The 13,472-nt window shown below is 32.8% G+C and overlaps 1 protein-coding gene across 4 annotated transcripts in view; it reads right to left on the minus strand.

The window, feature by feature from the left end:
- dnc (phosphodiesterase dunce) overlaps positions 1-13,472 on the minus strand; it is a 787,050-nt gene that overhangs the window by 481,489 nt on the left and 292,089 nt on the right. For all 4 annotated transcript variants that reach the window (XM_076395536.1, XM_076395535.1, XM_076395537.1 and 1 more), the window contains one exon: positions 268-450. In XM_076395536.1, coding sequence (XP_076251651.1) covers positions 268-450 — 183 coding nt within the window. The remainder of the gene's footprint in view (positions 1-267; positions 451-13,472) is intronic.

Here is a 13,472-nt window from a genome sequence, read left to right on the forward strand (position 1 = left end):
AAAGACGGAATCATATTTGTAGGCTCAATAGTAATTATATTTTCAGTGATTTCAATGGTTAAGCTGTTTTTTTTCATATTCTCATTGTGCAATAAATTCTGACGTTTTGTTTTTAATGTGTACAGGAATAATATCACAAATTATTCGAAACTAATAAAACAATTTATTTTATAAAATATTTTCTCCATTATCCAATTATCTGAATTAACATTTATATAAAACGAAGTATTCAAAAATAATATGAAAACATGAAAGGAAATCGCTTACCTTTCGCTGGCTATCGACGAGTTCCTCGACATCGATTTTGGTGACATCTCGAAGTCGCTGTCCGATCGATATAAGAAGCTCTCGCGCCTTTGCGGCAGGTTCTGGAGTACCAGACCTGCTGACGGAGATGCGCTGCCATCCAGAGGACTTCTGCCTGGACTGGCTCCATTTTCCACATCAAAGCTGCGAAGAGAAATGTTTAAATTAATAAGGATAATTAATATAGGTAATAATATTATTATCTAAGCATCTAAAAAGGTATATTGCCTTGAAACTTCCATCGTTATAATTTAATTGATATAATATGAACAATTATTTTGCACAATTATTTATATATGCTGTTGATATATCTAATACAGTACAGCAGTTTATTAAGTGAATTATGACTATGTAATACAACAATAACAGGTCTTTTGGAAAGTCCCTACCTTAGTAATACACTTTTTTGGCAAAATCAGTTTTTTTATTCAACATAATTCCCTTCAAGTGTGATACATTGATTATAACGACACTCCAACTTCTCGATCCCATTTTTGTAGTACGATTTGTCCTTTGCTTCAAAATAGGCTTCAGTTTCGGCTCACCTAATCATTCGACGAAAATTTCTTCTCAACGAGCATTCTTTTTTGATCTGCAATTCGTAGCCCAATTCGTGGATTTTTGAAACATGTGCATTGTCTTGGTGAAGCAACACTTGCGGCGGTTTTTCGGCGATTTTGTCCTTCAAACAGTGCAATAACGCTATGTAATAGTTGCTGTTGGTGGTCCTTCCTTTTTCAAAGTAGTCAATGAAAATTATTCAATGGGCATCCCAAAATACAGACGCCATAACCTTGCTAGCAGATTGTTGCGTTTTCCCACGCTTTGGAGAGAAGATTCATCGTGTGCAGTCTACTCGGATGACTGTCGATTGGACTTCGTAGTGAAATGATGGAGCCATGTTTCATCCATTGTCACATATCGTCGCAAAAACCGGGGTTTATTACGCTTGATCATCTTCAAACACTGCTCCCAATCATCAATTGGTCGTTGTTTTTGGTCAAAAGTGAGCTCGCGCGGCAACCACTTTGCACAGAGCTTCTCATATCCAAATATTCGTGAATGATATGATGTACACATTCAGTTGATATCTTTAGAGTGTATGATATTTCATTCAATTTCAGTAATTGGCCATTAGTTGGAAAAGAAGGTGATTGGTAAATACGTATGCTTTCAAAGTAGGCGTGACATACATGCCATCTTAAATAGGGCGAACCGAGGGGTTCTAATTCATTCACTGCAATTCACTATTCACGATAATTCGCAATTGAGAGTCGATAAATCTAGATATAAGGACCCAAATTAAAGATCGCCTCGCCTCACTTAATTATATTTTTTAATTAATTATATCTTACATACGATATGCTCTGTACCATCTTAATTTACAAATTAATTTATTACTACTGTTCTGTTGTACTTGCATTAATACACAAGAAAGGCGACTACGGGATTAATACATCGGTTTGTATTTCCCAAATTAAAAGTTAAGAAAACACTTGTACACTAAACAAGTTCATGTGGTTTGTTTCGTTTCAATCTTCTGATTTCCTGCGTGTTGTCCGGTAGCTGTAATGTTGCTACGTTACTCTGATTTAGCAAACTTATTTCTTGTTTTAAGGCGAAATATTGGATCACTTCGTCTATCTATTCGATTTCGAGGTCATTGTACAGCTCCTCGTTGCTTACGTAGCGGCAAGCCTCGGTAATTATTCGTAGATTTTTTTTTGGAGTGCGTTGGATTACTAGTTGGTTTGATGTCTGAGTGCAACCCCATATTTGCACCCCATAGGTCCAAATTGACTTTGTGATTGACTGATAAACCAGTCTCTTCGAATTTAGATTGAGAGTATCTTCCGACTAACCAGTAGAGTAGAGTTGCTTGACTTTGAGTCTAATCTGCTCTGCTATTTGACTAATACGATGTTTCCAGATTAACCTACCATCGAGAGATATTCCGGGTATTTTGTTTGAGGAATCGGACATCCGTCAAGTGATATAATTAGGTTTTCGTCATTCTGCCGCAACGCAAAATTAACATGGGGTTATTAAGCTCTATTTTCCAGTCTCTAGTCCATTTGTAGATCTTGTTGACCGCTACTTGTACTTTTGCTATAGCCTTAGGCAGAGATACACCTTTTTCCATGATATCTGTGTCGTCAGCAAATATTCCAAGTACTGTTCCTTTTGCTTTTGTGATATCAGCTGTATAGAGCAGATATAAGAGTGATCCCAAGGTACTACCCTGTGGAACTGCAGTCGAAATAGGTCTAAGTCTCTATTCTATTCTTTCGAAAAGATATGATTATAGCAGTAGACAGTAATTCCGTGGTAGCAATTTGCACATTTTGTATATTGTATATTGATCCCAAATGCCATACCCGGTCAAAAGCTTGTGAGATGCTCAGAAATATTGCAGGGCAGTATTTCATTTCTTCGAATTCCCTTTCAACAATCGCTGTTACACTGTGCATTTGGTCGATTGTCGAGTGGTAATTTGAAAATATAAAATGGAAATCTGGTATTTCTATAAATAGTTTTATACGTTTTAACAGCAGTTTCTTAAATATATAAATATACAACCTTAAGACATTCCGGGATATGGTTCAGTCTAAAGCAGGCACTGAATATGTATATATGTCAACATGATTATTGCTCTTCGTGGCAGCTCTTTTAATAATCCAGGCGAAATATAATCTATTCCAGGAGCCTTTTTAGGATTGAGACTTAATTGTAGTTGTGTAAATAAATTAAGTAGTAAGTGTTTCATTAACTCACAAGAAAGTCTAATTGAAATCGTCAGTTTTGAGATAACAGGGCGCAAAGTGAATCAACAACAAAAAACAAATAAAAGAGCTCCAGAGGCAGTTTGCTAAGAGAGCTAGCGAAGAAGTTCTCCAGCGACGACGAGAGGGCTAGTTTTTGGTAATAACATGGATAATGTTTTTCTCTGTAAATTCTTTCATTATTTGCTAAATTCGAATGTTATTGTGATTAATAAAAAATAATAGAAAATGTGAAGAGTTAACAAATAACAAAAATAATTTATATGAACGAAAAAATAATGTGTGTGGTTTACTCAAATTTACATTTCTTTGACCAAGAAATCATTAAATTATTCTTGTTAAATAATGTGAATTCTATATTTATATCATATTTGTACAATACCAATACACTTTATCTGAATACACGATAAAATAAGCGTCTTAATCCATTATCTCCCGCAAACTCCACTTTTAATCATATCTTTCAGGAATCCTTCAAATATCGCCAATAAAAAATGAGTTACTTCATCGTTTGTCGATAAGTAAAAACAAATTACGACTTTCAGAAAATATCACGCTGATACCGGCCGTCGGTAGTAAATATTAGCGACACGTTTAAATAAATAATCGAATGTCGATTCACGCAATATTTCAAAATGATTATACGAAAGCCTATATTGCCGTCATAGCATCTAATTCGGGAACAATAATTTACTTATTAACATATGTTCGTTTGGAGATAGCTAAAAATATATTGTTGCTTAATTGGATTTCGATTACAATTTTTTAAATTTTTTATTCCTGAAATAAATTTCATTTATTGGAGCCAAAATCCTAGAAAGACATTAAATAATATAACAAAATTTGAGAAGAGGCATTGCAGCATTGAATTATTATCACATTATTATTATTAATAGCTAATAGTAATGTAATACCCTGTAGATAATGTATAAACATACGTCATGGATTCAATATATGTACTTTTTGCACAATTTAGCACTCTAAAAAGATATTAGTAGTATTATTACTGAAAATTAAATCCTGTTGAATAACTGATTATTACTATAGAATCTCCACAACGCACTTTTTAGAGACTATCGACACAGACCGAAAATTACTACCGACAACCGAAGCTAAATACTAGTGTTGGGAACTATCGACTGAAATCGACCATCGACTGTTTAGTAATTGACTACATTTTACTATCGACTGTTACAGTCGCCATTTCTGGATCGACTGATTTTATTACTTTTACCAGTGACTGTTTTCGGTCGCTATTATCCGTCCGACTAATTTTGTTCCTATTTACTATCGACTGTTTCAGTCGATAGTAATGTACTTTTAGTTATTATTGTTGGTTGTACTAGTTTCATTCGACTGATCACCGTTTTATGATTCTTTTTATAGTTTGCTTGTAAATAACAACATTTTGTATGTTAATATTAGCATTTGCATAGCATATTGTTAATGTAATAGGGTAAAAAGATTAAAATAGTGAATGATAAATAGTAAAATACTTTTGACTGTTTTTATGGCAATAATAGGTAATATTTCGATTATTCTCTCGATATTTGTTAAAAAATATTTCGGCTCAATAATAAATAAGGCATTTACTTTATTTAAAAAAGCTCTTGTAGTTATTGTGCGATCATTTTTAGTTATATTATGAACTAGTTTTTTTTTTTATGATTAGGTATATGTTTTGTTTAATTTATATTTATGGTTATTGTACATCCTTAGTTTTTGGTAGTTTGCTTGTAAATAACAATATATTGTATGTTAATATTATAGCATTTTGGAACGATGTTTTTCGATATTGTTAATGTAATGGCAGACGAAAAGAAATAATTTTCAATGAGCTTGTAGGAATGTTCGTCTTGTCAGTTGGAATGTGTGGCTCTCAACGCGATTGTTTATCGGAACACTCACTACTATTTTTGTAGAAGGAATTCACACGAGAACAGAAAACACCGACTGAAGAAACATTTGTTTATTTCGATTTTAAACGATACATGTGTTCGACGGGAGAATGGACAGGATATTAGGTTAGGTAATGGGAGTACAGAAGCGCTATGGAAGTTGTACTGTTACAAGGGGTAGAGAAAAAGAGAGAGGCGTTTTTTTCTTGTTCCAGAATGATCAGCTTGAACCAAATGGTCTTTTGCTGATCTTTTGCTGGGATACGACTGGGATTGTCGCAGTTGGTTATCTACCAAGGTTTGTGGATGGGTAGGGATTTGATTAAGATGTTGTCGCATTCATCGCCTAAGGCGCCTAGGGAGAACCATGCACTGAGCATATTCGCAAAATTCGTCACGAACATAAACCATGGGGTATTGAGTAAGGCGGGTTTTTTGGATTGGAACAGTTTAAATAGTATAAGTTGTCTCTCAAAGACGTACCTGTACCACACCTGTGCTCCGCAGAGACAGATTTTACGGACTAGATTTTTAGACAGAGTCGCCTTTTGGGGGATTGGCAGTTAACTTTTTTTGCAGAGGAGTGGGAAGAACACTATATACGCCATTGCCTTTGCAGATAGCGTGCTGGATTTGGAGTGGCCATTAGAACCTGCTGGATTTGGAGTGGCCATTAGAACCTGCTGGATTTGGAGTGGCCATTAGAACCTGCGGTAAAACTGGAGACCGAGGAATGATACCTTCTGGAGCCAGGGGATAGGAACTTTATCGATTTCAAGGCGGTGGGCGCAGAACTCTTTCTCGGTGGAACAGAATAGCCTGAGTTTTGCTCGAGTTAATCTGCAGCTGCCAGATTTTGTACCACGTAATCGCCTATTTCAGTTCGACTTGGATTCTGTCGCGAATAACGTTGGGATTGTAGCCGGTTGTAAAAAAGGCTGTATCATCTGCATAAAATATTGCATGAGAATACTTGTGGAGTAGGAAATCAGCCATGTACAAGTTGAACAGGGCAGGGGCTAGTGGAATACATTGAGGAACTCCTACCGATCTTTGTTTTCGAGAGGAGACTGCGTCACCGATCCTCACTTGAAAGGACCTACCGTCCAAGTATGAATCTATCGGGGAGATTAGGTTATTCGGTAGACCCAGATTTTTAACTATCAAAATTAAACCGTCATGCCAAACTTGGTCGGAAGCTTTGGAAACATTTAGAAAGGTAGCTCCAGTTTTTCGACCTTTTCTTAATGTCTGATGGATTATTGCTGGGACGCGAGCAGCTTGATGAAGGCTTGAGTGTTTGGCATAGAAACCGAATTGTTCATTCGAGATTATGTTGTGCGCGTCAGTAAAATTATTTAAAGCGTGTAATATCGCTTTTTTGGCTAGTTTGAAAAGTGGATGGACTGGACTTGGCTTTTTTTTTGGAATTACAGGGACGAGTGAATGTTTCTAATTCTTCGGGAAATGCTTTAACCACAAGATAATAATGTGAGAGAGGTGATGATGTTGGCAAACCTTGATAGTTGCTTGCTAGAAAGGTTTTTCAGATAGCTTACTGTTATACTACCTGGGCCTGGAGATTTTTTAGAAGATAGACGTTTTATTGAGCTGTAGTAAAGAACTAAGAAAAGAACATCAGAATTTTATTAGAGATTTGAAGAATGTAGCGAATGTAGCGAAATGTACAGAATTAGCGAGAACTCAAGGGTTTTAAGATTTAATCAAAATTAAGAACAAAGAAAAGGTACCTAGAATGGATATCACGAATGAAGAGCAGTAGAATTCTTATATGTCATGTGTACAATCATCAGTTACGTCCGATGACGGTATCAGTATTATTGCAAACCAAATAAGACGATTTAGCCCTATAACTTTTGTAGTTCACCAAAAAGTTCAAAGTTCACTTGATTAGCGCCTGTATACATTAAATATCTTAATAATGTTGTTTAATACAGTTAGTACAGCTTAATGCAGTTATATTAGGTTGTCTACATTCATACTTGCATTTTTACCAATATATATCATTGACGAAAATACATGTAATCATCTAATAAATCACTCATTAAATTATTTTCGAGTATTGCTAACTAATGAGGAATTTATTATACTTTTTCTAGGTGTAAAAAGTGACATATACGTTTTAACAAGTTTATATTACTTTTATTTATTAGAAGTATCATTAAATATTTATTATCGGCATCGCTTTATTTATCCGTCACTACTACAGTAATATCTAGAACATGCTTTTATACTTCGAACAATAATCACTACCCGAACTATATTTGTCAGTTTCTACCAGGTTAATCTTATCAATAATCAAACTTGAGATATTAATTGTCACTATTTAAAATTAGAAATCGCTATTTGGTTTGGCATACAGCCTAACAATAATTTTATGGTCAATATTTAGTCAGATTCCGCATAAATAATAGCAAAATACCCTGATTATTCGAAAACACGTACATAAATATACACTATGGAGATCAAGAGATAAATATTTTGAAATAAAACGCAAGCCTGTTGGTTGTTTTTCCAAACTCTCAGAGTACACTACTTGGATTCGGTGCATTTACGTTAACGTCCCTTTCCAGTCATTGAAATAGTCTAATGGAGCTAAATAAGGCTAATAGAGTAAGGAAATATGTCAGATAATTGAACCCAACCTAAATTAGTTTTTCAATTAAAACTATTTTTTATTATTTAATTATTACATTGTTACTAGTCGGTTCCGACTAACCTACAACTTGTCTTTATAATAACTTAAATCTAGGTATATAACTAAGAGGACCCATCGGCCCTATCTCAGTCTCTGATAAAATAACGTTTATACGTATCACTGCTGTATTATTTATACACAACACTAACACACTACACAAGATCAGATAGTTTGATTCTTTTGAGTCTGTGTCCTACTCTTGTGATCTGGTAATCCAAAAGTTGCAATACTTCAATATTCTCATGAGAATGGAGTCTTTCCTCATGCCCCATTGCAATTCTCTTAACTTCTTGACTGACTGTATTCTTTGTGACTTGATGGACTTTTTTGTGAAAAATTTGTATTTTGTCTATATTACTTTTTGCATCAACATCCCCATAATTGAATCCGTATGTCCATATAGGTTTCAGTATTTGCTTATATAATATAATAGCAATTTATTATGTACTGATAATTGTGATTTTCTTCCAATTAGTCAATACGTTTTCGGATATTTCAATTCTAGTTATTTTCTTTTCTTCTTTATATGTTCCTTCTAGCGAGGTTTTGCATCAAGTTTCATTCCGAGATATTTAGCGTTGTTGCTATATGGAATGATAGATGTTATTGGTGCTTGTACGCTCTGATTGTAGGTGAACTTCACATGTACATATTTAATTTCGTTAATTTTTATTTTACAAGCTTGTGTTCAATTATTTATATTGTCACTTGCCTGTTGTAATTTTCCTCTGGCTTCTTCACTATTGTCTCCGACAGCTATAATCGCAGTGTCATCAGCAAATGTAGCCATCGTAATATTCTCTATATATGGTATATCACAACTGTAGGGTAGATAAGGCTTTGGCCCCAGTACACTTCTCTGTGGTATACCTGCTTTAGCTTTTTTTATTGTAGAGTAAGCTTATTCTTGTTTAACTCTTAAGCATTCTCGCTGTAATTTTGCCATTTTAGTAGTTCGGTGTGTTGTTTTGGTAACATTTCCTGTAGTTTATGAACAAGGCCTTCATGGCAAACCTTATCGAAGGCTTGTGAATATCTAAGAATATAGCTGAACATACTTTTATACTTTCGTAGGCTTTTTTAATAGTATCTGTTATTCTATGGACCTGGTTTATTGTTGAATATTTGTTAATAAACCCAAACTGGTGTGTTGGTATTAGGTTTTTTCTCTCTATGATCCGGTTTATACTTTTCATCAGGGGTTTTTCAAAAACCTTAGATATTACTGGCAGCAGTGACATAGGTCAATAGGCTGTTATTTCGTTTGGCGAATACAAACTAATAAAAACAGAATTTAGTGGGAGAAGAAGATACTTTTCAGAGCTCTTTCTGAACAAATTTCGCACATTAAAAAAATTATGCGTCTTTCTAGAAAACCATTTTCCAAAAAATAAATTTTATACAGTTTGTAACATACTTAAACTATGGTTTCTGCACATCGACGCTTCAACAAACTTATTGTTGTTTTAACATTGCAAAACCAAATTATATAATTCGTTCATAAATCACAATTAAAGTCAACGGAAGCAAACGCTAAAAAAAATGTTTTACTCCAAATAGAACTAGTTCAACCAAGTTTTGTTCATACGAGACTAGTTAGAAGTTTTAATTATAGTTAATGAGGGTTAAGGAGGATGCCATTAAATACAACGGTTTTGTTTTGATTTCTACTGCTACTGAAATGTTTTTGTAATATTTGGTATTATAGATTGGTATGGCGTGAAACAAGAATCGACCTTCTCGAATATATCTAAATTATGTTATGCTATAGAAAAATAAATGTTTGACATGTCGCATTACAAAAACCGTTGGTAGAAACGAACTATGAAGATATTCGAGGACTATCAATATTTAAAGAGCTTTTATCGTACATGTTAATACAGTTAAGTAAATAAAATAAAGTGTTGGCATTTAGCTGAAACAAACAATCATAAGTATGATGGTAAACCCCCATAGGATGTATTAACTATTACATTGTAATTTAGTGTAAAATGATTACTGTATTTGTAGGTTTTCGATCAATGATTATTGTAATAATGAATTCCTGGTCAAGTCGTAAAATATATTAAATAATGTTAACTATAATACTGCTAATTAACTGAAAAACATATGAGGCAATTTTGGTATCTGTGAAAAAATAGGCCAGATTACTCTCTATTCTTCGTTAAAAATACAAATAATCAGATGAAGCGATATCCGGCGAATACAGCGAGTGCTGAGGAATGTCTTATTTGATTCTATTTATATAGTTTTTTAAAATTTTTATTGTGGAATGCAGGATAGTAAATGTACTCCAATGAATGGTATGATAAGCTTAGAAGAGGAACAGTAAGAAGAATTAGGAAGGAGTTGTAAAAATGACAATTAAATATTGAAAAATATATAACTAACAAATAAGCCATAAATATAAATAAATGTACATAAAGCCATATTGTACATAGATTTATACCTAATCTATATATTGTTTTATGTTTTATTTGTTAGTTTACTTGTATATAACAATATATTGTACATTAAAATAGCTGCATTTTAGAACGCTGTTTGTCAAGATTACTAATATAGTAGGGCGAAAAGAATAAAATTGTAAATGATAAAGAGTAAAATACTTTTAACTGTTTTTATGGCAATAACAGGTAATATTTTTTTGATTAACATTGTCGTTTCGATCTAACGTTCTCGATTTTTGTTCAGGCATTTTGACTGTCAAAATCTCTTTCCTAAATTCTTGAAAATTAAATTTAGATTCGAAAGGTTTCAGAAATTGCATCGATTTTTACGAAGTTTTTACAGTAGCAGTTGTTAAATTTCATAAAAAAATAAAAATATTAACAATAAAGAGGTAATAAACTATATTCAATATTTATACTAAATATTTCTAATGGATACATTTTCTGATAAGAAAACCGTTAAAAATACAAAATAATAATGATGGTCGCGACACTTTTTGGCAAAGATTTATTTTATCAGCAGGTAAAAGATTTTTGTAGAATGATGCGTTCAGCGAAACGTTCTATCGTTTGGAAATATTTGGAAAGAGAATCGTCAACTTCTGTTATCTGCAATTAGATGTCATCAATAAAAGATTGACATTTTTAGAAATTAATACCATATGCGAGAAATCCATATGCTTAGATACTAGATTTAAAAAACAGGATTTGGTATTACAAATAATTGCAAAACAAAAATTTATCGCGAAAGAGATATTTTCCTTTCTGACTTCAAAAATTAGAAACAGTTCCGCAACTCCAAACTCAGGATACAATTACTGACAGAGAATTTATTTCCAAGTAGCTAGAATAAAAGAAATAATTAAACCAATTACCAACAACTTTACAAATTAAGCATTATTTAGAAATGCCACCTATTGGGCGTTTAGAAAACCCATTGTATTTTTGGTAAGCTTATAAAATGATACTACCTGAATTATATCAGTTATAAAATCTGGCTATATCATTATCGATTAAAGAAATCGCCTTACGGGTGAAATCAGCTTAATAATTATATTTTTGAATAGTAATTTAAAAATATTTCCGCTCAATAATAAATGAAACTTTTATTTAGAGGGTCTGGTAGTTATTGTGCGATTTAGAGGGTCTGGTAGTTATTGTGCGATCATTTTTAGTTATGTCATGAATTTTTTTTCTATGATTAGGTATACGTTTAATTATTATTTAGTATTTATGGTTCTTGTACATCTTTAGTATTTAGGATTTTTTCAGGTTCTATTGTATAATCTTTATTTATTGTAGTATGTTATTTAAAAATAGCAATTAACTTATTATTAAAACATTTGGGTGTCATTATTCCATTTATGTTTACATATCCACAGAACATTAAAATATAGGAATAATTCTATTTTATTTAAAATGAAATTATTCATTGCAACATAATAATATTCAGCAATTATTTCTTTCTTTTTCTTTTTTAAAATTAGTACGAGAAGGAATATGAACATATCTGCCCTCACTTTTAGTACGGTTGGAAAACATAAGCACATTCGAATAAAGGAGAACTACTAATTACATTTATTATATTATGTCTTCAATACTTTCCAAATGTTAAAATTAAATACGATGAAACGTATGTGGGATAACTATTCCATTTCTTTTGCCTAAATTCAAAGTAATACTAAAATATAACATTAATTAACACTGACAATTGGCAATTTAAATTGATTTAAAATGAACTGATACAATCAATTATCCCCGTCCTTTTCTTTCTCATAATTTACGCGGGAAGAAATTCATACATCTTCGTCTGATATCACGAATGGAAAGAAATCGGACTGTGAATTTCATTGAAAATAGTAATTACTATTTCCAGTCGCTAGTTTTTTGTCTATCGATTGTTTCTACTATTTAAGTCGATAGTTACCAACAATATTATTTTTACTAAACTGTAAATAATTTTAAATTAATAAAACTACCTTTAGTGTAAAATCAGTACATATGTACATATGTGGTATTCATTAATGAACTGAAAATATAATTTCATGTATTATTATTGCTTTCTATCATAGTTTACTTGATACTTAACAAAAATGCGTCTTAAATAAATAAAAATAAATCCTTACTTTTCAAACCTATGGTCAACGTAATATGTATTTCGCTTAGTACTCTTTGGTCTCCTATACTTCCTCAAATACAGAGGCATAATTATTTCACGCACCAGAAAAGCAGTAGACTATATACGGTTTTCATTGGATTCACTTTTAATTTACTGAACTGTTGTACGCAACAATACCATGTATTAATATTCAAAACCTTAGTCACCAAGTCGTTTTTCATTAAGCGAATACGAATACAAACCAGATTTTATTAACATTTATTGAAATTTATAATGTCATTATAACAGAAATGAAAATATTCAAACGTGTTTTCGTATCAATATATTTGTAAATTTTTTGTTTTTTAAGAGTTCCAAGTATGACTTGCTGTTATACAATTTGATATCTTTCTTACAATTATCAATATTTAAGCTATATTAACTTAGAAGAAAGAAATACCAGAGAAAAGACGGGAAATATATATATATATATATATATATATATATATATATATATATATATATATATATATATATATATATATATAGATAATCTCGGTTGATTCTAGTATCGGTGTCGAAGGGAAGGAACGCTAAGAGAGGAGAAAATATCAGCTTTAACCTCAAAGAACTTGTTGTGGTTGGCTTCCTGTGCTCAACCACGTTGTACTTCGTTCTTTGTAAAACAATAAAGGAATGGGATGAGGTCAGTATGCATACAAATATTTGTGATGTGGAGAGGTGAAGATGCTGCCGATATTGCCGTTCTATCCGCGAGCTCCTTTCCCATGTAGCGACCGCTATGACCCTTTAGGCCACCACGCATTCACATACAGCAAGTTAAAAGGTTGACAACGCTAGTTGATTGGTACCATGCGGTTCCCGGCTATAAAAGACCACCACGAGGATGTCTCGCGCTGTCTTCTTTTCTCTACCCCCTTGTAACTGAATACTTCCACAGCGCTAGCGTACTTCCTTTACCTAACCTAACATCCTGTCCATTGTATCCACCACATGTATCATTTAATAACGCAATAAACAAGTTGTTATTCAACCAGTGATTTCAGTTCCCAATGCGAATTCCTTCAACAAAATAGTAGTTAGTTTTGATAAACGACCGTATCGACAGTCACACATTCCGGCCGACCAGACTAATATTCCTACACCGAGTATACCAACGTGAGAGGGGATCCACAGTAAACTTGTCCTGATCCCATTCAG

The sequence above is a fragment of the Rhynchophorus ferrugineus genome, unplaced genomic scaffold, assembly GCF_030347505.1.
Source record: "Rhynchophorus ferrugineus isolate W39M unplaced genomic scaffold, kcgeb_rfMv2 rfM2, whole genome shotgun sequence".
Classification (NCBI taxonomy): Eukaryota; Metazoa; Arthropoda; class Insecta; order Coleoptera; family Curculionidae; genus Rhynchophorus; species Rhynchophorus ferrugineus.